Below are 13559 nucleotides of genomic sequence, written 5' to 3' on the forward strand. Positions count from 1 at the left end.
GTATCAACACACACACACACACACATGTTATCATAGTATGACCCCTCGCCGACATCTTTCCAAGGGCTGCCAATATTCAGACAGCATAGATTTTTGTAGGAGAAATGTGATTCCTAGTAGCATCATCTATTGGAAACCTCTCCAAATATTAAATAGCTAAAAGAAATAATATAGTTAGTATGAATTTTAATTCAGGATACTCTGACTTAGGCATGTCAAAATATTGTCTAATATTCAAATATCACCCATTCTATCAAACCTATCCATTAATTCTTCAAATTTTATATTTTTATGAGTAAGTTCAACAATTAACATATATTTTTAACTGAACATAACCTACTTCTTAATCATATTATTGTGAGGAGCCCTGGTGGGGCAATCCACATGGTTGGCAGTTCAAAATCACCAGCAGCTCCAGGGAGAAAGACTGGGCTTTCTACTCCCTTAAAGAGTCACATTCTCAGAAAGCTCAGTGGGTTGCTATGAGAGCATTGACCCATGGCAGTACTTTTATTTTTAAATCATATTATTATTCTTTGTCAGACAGATTTGACCAAATAATATTCTAGTTACTTTCTAACTAACTAATAATGACCCACTGGAAGATGAAATGATTAAACATTATGTAACACCAATATGTAAACCACTCTTCTATGTGATATGTGTACATGTATATAACATGTATGTGTATTACATGCATGTGCATATACACAATGTATAGAAATTATATACACCATGTATACATATGCATAACTTCTGTTTGATTTAAAATATATGCAAGTAATCATGATTAATCTTATTTTAATACAAGTAAATAGTATGGTTCCAGAAATCAGGAATCAGCATATTATTAGAAAGTCAGCTTAGTGGAAAGAGGAGAATGTAGGAGAGAAAGTGAGTCTATTAATAAGGCACTGCTAATCATAATTTGTTTTGTGTTGTATTATAATTCTGAACTCTCTGCCTGTGGCTATAACCATCTCATTTTGGAGGGACTTTTCTTTTATCCTAATGGGCCGATTACGGTGAGTTCAACCTGACTGTAAGAGCCCTGCTGGAATAGTGGGTATGAGACGGGCTACTAACTACCAGGTCCCCAGTTCAAAATTACCAGCTGCTCTGCAGGAGAAATACAAGTTTTTCTAATTTCGGAGAGAGGTACAGTCTCCAACAGGAGCTGTCTTATTGGATCACTATGTGTCAGAGTTGACTATATGACCATGAGTTTGGGTTTTAATTTTTGAGTTTGTTTTTTTTAAGGCATGACCATAGTATAGAGTGTGAATTAAGTCACACACATTGTTCCTTGGGAGTATCTTTTAAGACCACTTTAACAGCGAATGTGACTTAAGACACCATCCTTCATTCTACTTGAGAGTATGTTCAGCTAAAGACAAAATCTGTACCTCCTTCAAAGCCTGTATAAGACCCATTTGAGACAGAGAGAAAAGCCAAGGAGTATTGACGAGCATGTTCCAGATGTCAGTGTGGAGGGGAGACTTAGAGGAGCAGCACAGAGACCATGGGGACGCTTCTTCCATCTGCTCAGAGATGGTGGGGCAGGTATATCGGCTCCTTAGCTGAGAGATTGAGGACTGTCGAGACACTTGGCTGTTGGCTGAGGTGACTGTATCCTTTCTGATACGTGGTCCTTACTGTAGTAATCTACCAATGTCCCTAATAGCTCCCCTATAATTGTGAATATCATCTGTGCATTCTGTGTGGCCGTTGCACTGAACTACTGACCCCAGCCTAGAAATGAGTGTCCTGGGAGAAACAGTGGTGTCAGAAGAAGTAAAGAAGGATGGAGTGGGGTCATGGCTGACCCCTGTCTTTTGGCAGTAAGGGAACCAGGGAAGGTCAGATATGGCCACTGCATGCAGTTTATTACAGAAAGGATATTGGGAAGGGCAACTACAGATACTTGAGAAGGAAACAGTTGCATACTAAGTTCATGAACAAGTTGCAAATATTAAGCAGTGATAATGGGGACGTCTTTGATAATTAAAGGGCTGGCACACAGAGATGAATATATTGGACAGTTGACAAGGACATGATAATGAATAACACAAGATTAATGGTGATAGCCCAGAGAAGCTGAATGGGCCCTGTCCACGTGTAATGAAAGGAAATTGGCATGAATTCGGACATTCCCCAGTGGTATTCAGTGACATGTAAGCAAAGTTAACAGGGCAGTTAAATAGCTTTCATCATGCTTCTGGACTGGGGGAAAAAAAAAAAGCCTGTGATGTAAAAGACAGTCATAACACAGAATTACAGGTGAAAGCCAAATGCCTAATATATATATGTCTTCTCTAATCAGTGCAACCTTTAATTGGTAAGTAGAAGCTATTAAAATTGTAATTCAACTATTTAAAACTATTAAATACATGAATTTTGTCTTAAATTTAAAACATTTGGATATAAATACATATTTTTCTGTATTTATATGCATTTATTCCATTAAGTTATATAGAATCGTGGCTTATTTTATTGTATGTCACTTTACTAAGCTTCATAAATACTGCATTTTATTTATTTTTAACAAATTGAAGACTTGTGGCAACCTTGCATGGAGCAAGTCTATTGGCACAATTTTTTCCAACACAGCATGAACTGACTTCATACTTCTGTGTCACATTTTGGGAATTCTTACAATATTACATCCCTTTTCATAATACTATTGAACACTTAATAGACTACAGCCTTGTGAAAAGAGAACGTTTATATACACTGGGAAACCAAAACCTGTGTGTGACTTACTTTATGGAGATGTTCAATTGACTGCAATGTCCTGGAGCCCACAATGTCTCAGAAGCATGTCTGCATTCATGTACATACAATATACATACATACATACATACATAGCTCTGAATAATAACATACTGTTTTTTCACCATAAGGAGTACCATAAAACTGTTAATGTCAAGTAAGGGAATGCAAAGCAACTTTTCTTATTTGATTTTAGATATTAGAGATATATTTATTAAATAAAAGGTGTAATGCAAATACCTAAATGACCACGACTAAGTATATGCATCTAAATATTTCTCAAATCCATTTCCCCACTTAAAATTTGATGTCCCTATCTTCTTTCAGACTCATATTAGCTTTAGACATTAGGAAGAAGGCAGGCAGAAGAGGAGGGGGAGGAGGAGGAGAAGACTGAGACGCAGAACAAAGAGAAGAAGCTTACATAAATCGCTCTCAGGTATCAAATGCTTAGTCATTGACAATGTTCTAAGTGCTTCGCAATGATATATGTTCTTGCCAACAACTTTGAAATCAGAATAACATTAATATGATAATGAAAAACAAACAAAGACAACTGGACTTAAGGAGGTTGAAAAAAGTTCTCACCTAAATCACACAGTGGGTAAATGGCAGAGAATTGCACACCCTCTGCTCTGGCTAGAAGACCAGACAAGTCTATTCCACAGTGTCTCGGTTAAGTAGCCCTATTCTGTCGGGAACTTTCATTTCTGCCTGTTTCCACTACTACCCTTCCCTACTTTATTTCCACAAAAGTTTTGGAATTTTGTGAAAATTCTTATAACCTCTTATGGATCTATTATCAGATCAGAATTCAATCTTTGCTTATCCGCAAACTACTTGATTGTAGTCCATAGCAATATGAAAGAAGTGCTGAAATTCACTTTCTCATCCTTCTCCTGAAGCATCCACTCTCAACAAACATTGAAAGTCCTGCAGATGAACTCTTTCCACAGTCAATTACAGTTCCTAAAATCTGTGTCTCAGTCACTAAAGATTACTCTCTAGGTCATTTGATCGCATGACTCTGCAAGACTTTTACCTGTGAGACATCCAATTGTTGCATGTACAAATGATGAAACATATAAATAAACATATTTTATTTTATTGATTCTTATTGACTTTGTATTAGAATGGCATAGAAGAATATCTGTGATTCAGTGATTATAAATATGCTCTCCAATAAATGGAATCTACTGTTTCTAATTTTCTGTTTAGTATCTCTTATAAAGTGTGTACAAGAGTGCATTTTTAAAAGTAAATGAATGTTTAGTACTTTTGTATTTTAACTTGATATCCTGTATTTATTTTAACTTGATATTAAAATAAGATATGATCTACAACAGGGATTATTAGAAACTCTGAACTTCTTACATCAGTTAGGTATGTCTGTGTGATTAATTTTATGTTAATATTTGGCATAAATTGATATAGATAATTCAGCTTTATGAGTCAAAGCAGAATTAAGACCACAAAAGAGTACATAAATAATAAAGAATAAGAGTGTTTTAAAGAAAAGCAACTTATTAACTCATCCATGCATAACACTGAAACTTTTTTAGTTCTTTTTTCCACCTTATTTCTCAAAAAAGTGCAAAGCAAATTGAGCACACAAAGAGGAATAGCAAAATTTCTTATCCAGAAGTCTCAGGCAAATCATTGTTGTTCAGAAACCTTGATATGATTGTTCTTTTCTCTTATGCTTAATATATAATATACCATCATCACCATGCGCTTAATCAGGAAACCCGTTTATTTGGAATGTCTCCCAAGGAATCAAATTAAGCTTAATTATACTTAATGGCAATGACTGCTGCTTAATTTGGATGGTAATTCTGCTTAATTGAGATGCCTTCAGGTGTCTAAGTGGTGTTCAACTAAGAGGATTCATATGTTTGTAGTGTATCAACCTGCAATATTTTTTTCTTCCTTCAAATTTCCACTAAAATAAGTGAATAAAGGCAAATCGCATTCTGAAACCATATAAAATGTACATATATTTGATCTGCAATTTAAATAAATAATTTTAAATATTTAGCATCTTGATATTTTAAGATACCTTTATGTATGTAGACATATGTCAAACTTCTAAAACTGAGAGAAGAGAAATATGTAAACGGTATCACTTCCTTACTTTGTTATTATACAATTTGGAGAGGGATTTGATTATCCAGAATGCTAAGAATTGAAATTAAAGAGAAAAAGGCCTCTTCTCAGAGTCCCCACAAAAAAACAACTTTCCCCTGAAATGGAACCCTTCGTTTCAGACATCTAGCCCCTCTCACTCTCTGCCATTGAGTCAATTCTGACTTATAGATAATTTTTTATTAATACTTGTACAAGGACCACAATTCTCGACTCTAATTTCTGGAATGGCTGGACCTGCCCTCCCTACAGTCTTCTTTTTCCTACCTCAAAGTCATTCCCAAGGCCTCCTGTTTCTAATGGATTACAATACATACTAGGTGAAGGCCACAATGCAAAGGCACGTGGACCATAATGCCAAATAGGAGAAACAAGAGTGCTCCCTCCCCCAATCTCTCATCTCCTTCCCTCCCCACACTTCAGTAGTCACCAGCCTTCACCAAGTCTGGATCCTTAAACTTTTGCACTGCACCTCCTCCCCTTCTGACTTCATTACTTCTCACGTGGAATGTTGTAGCAGATTCCAAACTCGGTCTCCTACTTCATCTTCTAAAACGCTATCATTGTGAATTTTCTTCTTCTCAATAGGAAAGTCTCATATGAAAAAGGACATTATTCCTAATGGTAGTGTTTATTCTGTTATGGACATTTCCCTAAAGCAAGACTGGAGCAAAGTGGTTTCTTCTAGCCCATTCCTTCCGTTGGGAGGGGCCACAAGCAAAGTGAGACGAAGGGAGGGAAATCCCAGTCCCAGCTGAGTTGGCTATTGGGTGAACATTTGTCTTCGTGCTGCTGGATGTACTTTGCAGAGCTATTAAGATGGCACTCCCAGAAAGTGCGCTTAAAACAGAGAAGAGAGTGGGATTCATTGGCCAGTTCTCCATTGGTTAAGGGTAAATCAAAGTGTTAATGCTCATAGACCAAATGCAGACTTGAGAATTGGCTTCCCGGGTGGTTCATAACTGAGCCACGAAGCTAAATAGGAATGTGGTCTCTTTATCATTAATTCAACTAAACACCAAACATAGCCCCCAAATTAAATCCAATAGCTTTAAAATTCCCTCCTTTATAAAGTGTCACATTCTAACCATTAGAAGTTTTCTAAATCCCCTATTTATAAAAGGATAATAGATTTTATGAAGATGAGAGAATGACTAAAAATTATTAAACAAAAATATCAAAATGTGAAATTGTTTCTTGATGTATCCTTCATCTATGTCGCTACACTTTCAAAGGTAATATTTCCATCTCTTTAACACTTCCCTGAAAAATTCTGTGTTTGTCCACTTACATCATGCTCCAACAGTACTTTGGGCATCCTTAAGGGGCTTACACTGTGGGCCTTTGCAATGTGCTTTGAGTTTGGGGAGCAAAGTGGAGTCTGAAGGGGGAGGATCAGGACAGTGAGGTACAGTGGGGAGCTTTCTCAACAAAGAACCTCGCATCAGACACCTCTGGCCACTTTGGAAGAATGAGCAGCGATATTTTCAAAATGGAAAAAAAAATCCTTGGCACTATTTTCTTGGCCTTTTTCTTAACAATTGTCAATTGGTTTGAAATTTTAACAGTGGAACTTTACATTTCTCCTGTACTCTCTGAGAAAATGTATTAGGACAAATCCCACCAGTTCCCACGAGCTTATGAACTGACCTCTCTGCCTGGAATTTCACTGACCCAACACTTCCACAAGGAAATCACTGTTTTGCATGGACCTTGTTCTTGTCTTTCTGGAAGGCACTTTAAGGAGACTACTGACAGAACTTGTCTGCAGCCATCCAGTTACTACAGAGACCCTTTTACACTTTTTTATTTTGCGGGGGAGGTGGGGAGAATAAACAGTGCAAGAGTGTGATAGCTCAGGGTTTGTGTTAACTTGGCTGGTCCAGAGTTCTATGTGGTCTGGCAGCTAACAGGTAGCAAATGCCCCATGAGGGGATCTCACATTATGTGATAACAACCATGATGAGATCTGCTTTAAGCAACCCCTCAATTGAAATGATTTTTCCTGGGGCACGTGGTCTGCTTCTAGTCTAAGTGGATGTTTGCAAAACCTTGCTTGCTTCTTTTCTGGATCTAGATCGAACATCTGGCTCATGAACCTCTGGTTCTTTGAACATAAGCCAATTTCCTGCTGATCCCAGAAGTTGTTACCAGCATGCCTTCTGTCCTGTTGACCTTGGATTGGTTTGCTACAGCAGTCAGAAACCCTTGTCTGACCTGTTGAACTAGGGTTGATCAGCCCTTGCAATTACTCAAGCCAAGAGAAGACTCCAGCTTGAACTTTGACCACAGACTTGGAATTTACCCACCCCTATACCTGTGTGAGCAGGAGAACCCAGCCTAAAACAATGTGTTAAATGGAGACTTAATAGCAAACACTTAATGATTCTCATATTCAATTTTCTAGAGATCAAGATGATCTAGTTAAATGGTAATCAATTGTTTATCTATTTTATTATTTTGGTTTTTATACTATTACTGTTAATCCTAAAAGCTTCTTGCATTTAGGTACACATAATGATTTCTTTATTCTTCAAAAAATCTCTAAGATAAATATTATTAAATCCTTACACATGAAAAATATAAGGCCCAGAAAAGTTAGTTAATTATCCCAAGTGCACACAACAGTTCAGGGGTAGACAAGGTGTCTACAGAGACTACATCATCTGACAACATGTAGATCCCTCATTAAAAAAATATGAATAAATAATCAAAAGACTAGCATATGAAGAAAATACAGCCTACATTAGTGTAATTGCTAACCCAATGCATAACACAGCTTTAACAAAGAGCAGTAGCTGAAAAATAAAACACAGCATTTTTTTATATCATTGGCTAGTTACTCAGTTTTCATGAGAAAAGCCTGTATATCACACCTTTAAAAAATGAAGTTCTTTTTATCAAAGGTTCTGCTTTGATATCTATAAAAACTGGGCTTATAGAAGTATAATACAAAATTGTAGAAAGCAGAAAGCAGCCATGAAGAACAATTTAATGAATAAAAAATCAAGACTTTTGTTCTAGGTTTTGAAAATCTAATAGTTTAGCATTTCTAATATTGTCTAGTATTGCTCAGAGATTCTGTGATATTTAAGAATGCTTAAGACATGATATTAGAGACCTGTGTTGAGATAGATGAAAAATATGCAAAAATTGATAAATTATGTGCACCCCTGACCATAACCTGACAGCAAGCAGTAATCGACCATCCTGTGAGTTTTCACTCACTTTATCATGCAGACCCAGAAATGCTTCAGCCCCTGGGGAATATAAATGTACACAAGGCAGGATGAGCACTTTGATTGAAACAACAAATTTAAGAATGCACGCCATGTACCTGGTTGTTTGGCTTAAGCGATGGACAGCATCAGTGTGTTGATGGAGGAACTAAAGGCCTTACCTTGTCAGGGTCTGTAGTAGTGATGACCCAGACGCAGTGTGCATTGTCTTCATACTGCACTGGATAATTGGGGGACGTGATGATACCGCTGGGGCCTCGCAGGTTAGATCCGCATGTTCTTGCTATAAATACACAGAAAGAGTACTATTATTCTCCAACATTCTATCAGTGTGGTAAAACACTGACATGGAACCTACAGTAAGCTTAAGGGGTTACGGCCAGAAGCGGCTGACATATAACTTAACTCAATATGCTAGCTTGCTGAGTTTACTCTGCTGTCATTACCCTACATGGCTTTTGCAATGACACACTGGAATGGAATGACATCACCAGTTCTGTAAGGAGCATTAGATTTTCTTTTCTTTTTTAAAAAAAATCATTTTTAACAAAAAATAAAAAAAGAAAAAAAATTATTTTATTGGAGGCTCCTAAAACTCTTATTACAATCCATAGATCCATCCATTGTGTCAAGCACACATTTGTACATTTGTTGCCATCATCATTCTCAAAACATTTGCTTTTTACTTGAGTCCTTGATATCAACTCCTCATTTTCTCCACTCCTTCACTGCTTCCCCCTCCCTCATGAACCCTTGATAATTTATAAATTATTATTATTTTGTCATATCTTACACTGTCCAATGTCTCCCTTCACCAACTTTTCTGTTGCCAAGCCCCCCAGGGAAGGGGTTATATGTAGATCCTTGTAATACTTTCCCCCTTTCCACCCCACCTTCCCTCCACCCCCCCACCCCCCATCCCCCGGTATCACCACTCGCACCATCAGGAGCAGTGGGGAGAGCATTCGAGTTTCAATGGCATCGCAATTCTTTGAGTAACCTAATTGAGGGTATCTGTATTTGAGGGTGATTAGTAGTGATTCTGTTGGGCATTGTAGAATTGTTTTATAGTGTTTCCATGGCTGTCCGTCTTTATAAACATAGATTGTCACCCTTTCTCCTGAGAAGCTGCTGGTGAATTCCAACCACAGAACTCTCATGTAGCACCATTAGAACTCCTTCAATATGATGATGGATAATGCCAATATCAAATTCATGCATATAGAATCATATTGTGATTTAAAGAGAATCTGTATATACATTTAGTTGCATATAGATACACAATATAGAATTACAACACACCAGGGTTTTAAAGGAACATTTAAAGGTTCTAAAGGAATGTTTGTTATGTAGTGGTTAGGATTTGGTCTGCTAACTGCTAGATCAGCAGTTCTAAACACCAGCCGCTCCTCAGGGGAAAGACAGGGCATCCCAGTCCTCCAGAGCTACAGCCTGAGAACTGTCCTACAGAGTTGCAATGAGTCAGAGTCAACTCTTTGGTAATGAGTTGATTTTAGTTTTTAGCAATGGTATTCAGGAGAACAGAACTGAAGATTTTTAACTCTAGCTTATCCTATGAAATCTGAATAAGTACTTTAAACTTCCACAGCGTCATTCTTTCAAATAAGTTAGGATGGTATAACAGGTGATTGCTGAAATGTATCTCAAGCTTTAAAATCTACTCTACAAGAAGGTATGCCAATTTCTGCATAGCACAATAGAAAATGGAAATTAGAATACTGCTGACTGCTTCAAGAAAGAAAATAGATACGGTGATTCGAAAAGGAATAATAACTTAAAGTTGAAATCCAAGACCAAATGGATAGATACATGGATAGATCACACACATTTGGGTGAACTTAGTTTGGAATTCCAAAACAATTCAATTGCCCTTGCCTAGTAGTGTTGGGGGATAAGTAACAGGCTGTTAACTTCCAGGTCAGTGGTTCCAACCCACCAGAAGCTCATAATAGACAGTTCATATATATACAGTTCATATATATACATACATCAATTGTATAAAGCACATCTGTACAGTCTTTGCCCTAATCATTTTTTTCTCTTTTCTTCTTTTACATTTTATTAGGGACTCATACAACTCTTACCACAATCCATACATATACATACATCAATTGTATAAAGCACATCCATACATTCCCTGCCCCAATCATTCTCAAGGCATTTGCTCTCCACTTAAGCCCCTTGCATCAGATCCTCTTTTTTTTTCCCCTCCTCCCTCCCCATTCCCCGCTCCCTCATATGCCCTTGGTAATTTATACATCGTTGTTTTGTCACATCTTGCCCTATCCGGAGTCTCCCTTCCCCCCTTCTCTGCTGTCCCTCTCCCAGGGAAGAGGTCACATGTGGATCCTTGTAATCAGTTCCCCCTTTCCAACCCACTCACCCTCCACTCTCCCAGCATCGTCCCTCACGCCCTTGGTCCTGAAGGTATCATCCACCCTGGATTCCCTGTACCTCCAACCCTCATATGCACCAGTGTACAGCCTCTGTCCTATCCAGCCCTGCAAGGTAGAATTCGGATCATGGTAGTTGGGGGGAGGAAGCATCCAGGATCCGGGGGAAAGCTGTGTTCTACATCGATACTACCTCACACCCTAATTAACCCATCTCCTCTCCTAAACCCCTCTATGAGGGGATCTCCATTGGTCGACACTTGGGCCTTGGGTCTCTACTCTGCACTTCCCCCTTCATTTAATATGATATATATATACATATATATACATACATATATACATATACACATATATACACACACATACACACACTTACATCTTTTTTTTTTTTTTTTTGCATGATGCCTTATACCTGGTCCTTTGGGCACCTCGTGATCGCACTGGCCGGTGTGCTTCTTCCATGTGGGCTTATTTGCTTCTGAGCTAGATGGCCGCTTGTTCACCTTCAAGCCTTTAAGACCCCAGATGCTATATCTTTTGACAGCTGGGTACCATCAGCTTTCTTCACCACATTTGCTTATGCACCGCTTTGTCTTCAGCGATCGATTGTGTCGGGAAGGGTTGCATCATGGAATGGCAATTTAATAGAACGATGTATTCTTGCATTGAGTAAGTATTTGAGTGAAGGCCCCAAAATAAACAGGATTTCTGACATTCAAAATATCTTCTGACAAGAATTCAAATCACTTGCCACACCTTTTCCTCACTGCTCAGTGTAGCATTCTCCTTTTTTCCATTCATGGTCCTACAGTCATAATATAAATTTTGTCTCTCATCTTACTTTTTATTAGTGACTGTAGAGTCCATGCTAACTCCAGGAGACCAATGCATGCAGAGTAGAACTGTTTCTTAGGCTGTTCAAGACCGTGACCTTTCAGAGCAGAGTCCAGGCCTGCCATGTGAGCTGACTCTGAGTGAGTTCAAACTGCCACTATGTCAGTTAGTCATGTAGCACTTGCACTATCAATAGACTCATATTACTTCTTTATACTTTGGGAATACAAATTTGTAGATCTATATTTTTAAAAGGTTGTGAATTGCTGACCTTGCCAAAAGGATTTTTTTATTTATCTTTACATCTTTGGTACCATAATTGTGTCTACAATCTCTAATATATAAATATGTAACAAGAATATTTTATATAACTTTTCTTTTTCTCACCATGGGCTACTAAAATTTACTTAAAATTTATTACACACTGATAACGATGAATACATGACAGTTACTCTTCAAAATACTGGTCTACAATTTCCAGTTAAATATTTCTTAAATAAAGATGGATTGAAGTTATTTGGGTTTTTAAAACCCAGTAAAACTTTCAGCCCCGTAGATCACCTAAAATAATGTTTGCTCTACCTTCAATATTTTAAAACTCCACTCTCTAATGCATCGATTTTAAGAATACATTCTTAAAGAGCATCGTGAACTTCAGGTGTCAAAATTTCCTAAAGTACTCTAATATTGACAATATTATTAGAGAAATCTTGGGAAAGGTATCAATAAAATTAGAGTTATAAAATCTTTATGTAACATTTCACAATTTCTAGTTGGTATAAATATCACGTTCTGTCAATAAATATGTATTACATAAATCAATCGTATCAAATCCTCTCTCTAAATATTTCAAATTTAAGAAATATATCTGAAGAAAGTATGCACTAGTGAATTAATGTGTTATGTCCCCACTGACAATTTGGCTCACTCATTCATTTTCCCCAGCTGCCACTCTGCTGGAAAAGTTCAGCATGTCAGCGGCTCTGCCAATGGCCTTGTATCGCAGCAGTCTGTTTTGAAGCTTGGCCCCTGCCTTGACTTATTAAAATTGATTACCATCTCTCCATTAAATTCACCTGATCCACTGCTTGGGGAAACGTGGTTTCTAGTGAAATGTATCTTAGTGAGATAACAACTTGTAAATTTTATAAGAAAGTCAATTTTTCCCAAATCACCATTTGATGGTAAAATAAAAAATATAGATAACCCCCAAATGAAAAATAATTTATTATTAAGATGTATTGATAAGAGAAAATAAATCTAAATAATAAAAAAGAAAAATGTTCAATGGATTAATTTCACAACTTTTTGGTGAAGAATATCTATTAAAAATCTGAAGTCATAAAATGCTTTAAGAGAAACTCAGTACTACATATATTTCAAAATGTGGTGGGAAATTGACTTTCTTATAATTTACAAATAGTTATCTCACTAAGATAAATTTCACTACAAACCACATTTGAACAACGACTGACCCTGAGGCAACCATAAAAAATACAGTAAAACTACAATTTACTAATTCTAATCCAATTTCTGAAGTTGTGGAAACTTTCTGCTAATACATAATCATTTTCAAATAAAAATGTCCCAATCCACACTTGTGTGATAAGGGCTGTACGAGCCCCAAATAAATTGATTAAACAAAAGTAAATAATTTTAAAAGATTTTAAAGAGTCTTAATCATTATCATTTGCATTTTTTCCTCCAATGATCTTTTCTGTCATCACCTCAAATATAACTCACAGGCATGGTTTTCTTGTCTCAATAATTTCATGCCTCTAAAGAATGCCATTCCTCAGAAATGATACTCTTTTTTCCCACTGGCAGAAACTCAAGTTGAATGATTTGAGTGTGAATTTTTTTCCCAAATACTAATGCCGTTTGCACTATGATTTCTACTAAGGAATGCCAAGGTTTCTGACATTTAGATTTAGGTTTCACCTTCCCTTCTTATGTGTAAGAGCAGAATCCTATTACTTGAGATTTTCTATTTCTTTGTCTGTGTTTCTATATAAATATAGAGTATTACAGTATTACTTTATCTGAAATTAAAGTGGAAGGAATATGAGGTGATTTCAAAATGTCCATGGCACAATGTCATTGAAAGAAAATGAATTTTTCGATGAGCCTTTTGAAGCCCTCCACCCTCCCAATA

At 36.9% G+C, this 13559-nt stretch overlaps 1 protein-coding gene across 1 annotated transcript in view; it reads right to left on the minus strand.

Moving 5' to 3' along the window:
* The window catches only part of CSMD1 (CUB and Sushi multiple domains 1), a 1770408-nt gene that overhangs the window by 595228 nt on the left and 1161621 nt on the right, over positions 1-13559 (minus strand). The window contains exon 10 of the mRNA XM_075557189.1: positions 8318-8439. Within this exon, the coding sequence (XP_075413304.1) occupies positions 8318-8439 (122 nt within the window). The remainder of the gene's footprint in view (positions 1-8317; positions 8440-13559) is intronic.

The sequence above is a fragment of the Tenrec ecaudatus genome, chromosome 8 (assembly GCF_050624435.1).
Source record: "Tenrec ecaudatus isolate mTenEca1 chromosome 8, mTenEca1.hap1, whole genome shotgun sequence".
Taxonomy (NCBI): domain Eukaryota; kingdom Metazoa; phylum Chordata; class Mammalia; order Afrosoricida; family Tenrecidae; genus Tenrec; species Tenrec ecaudatus.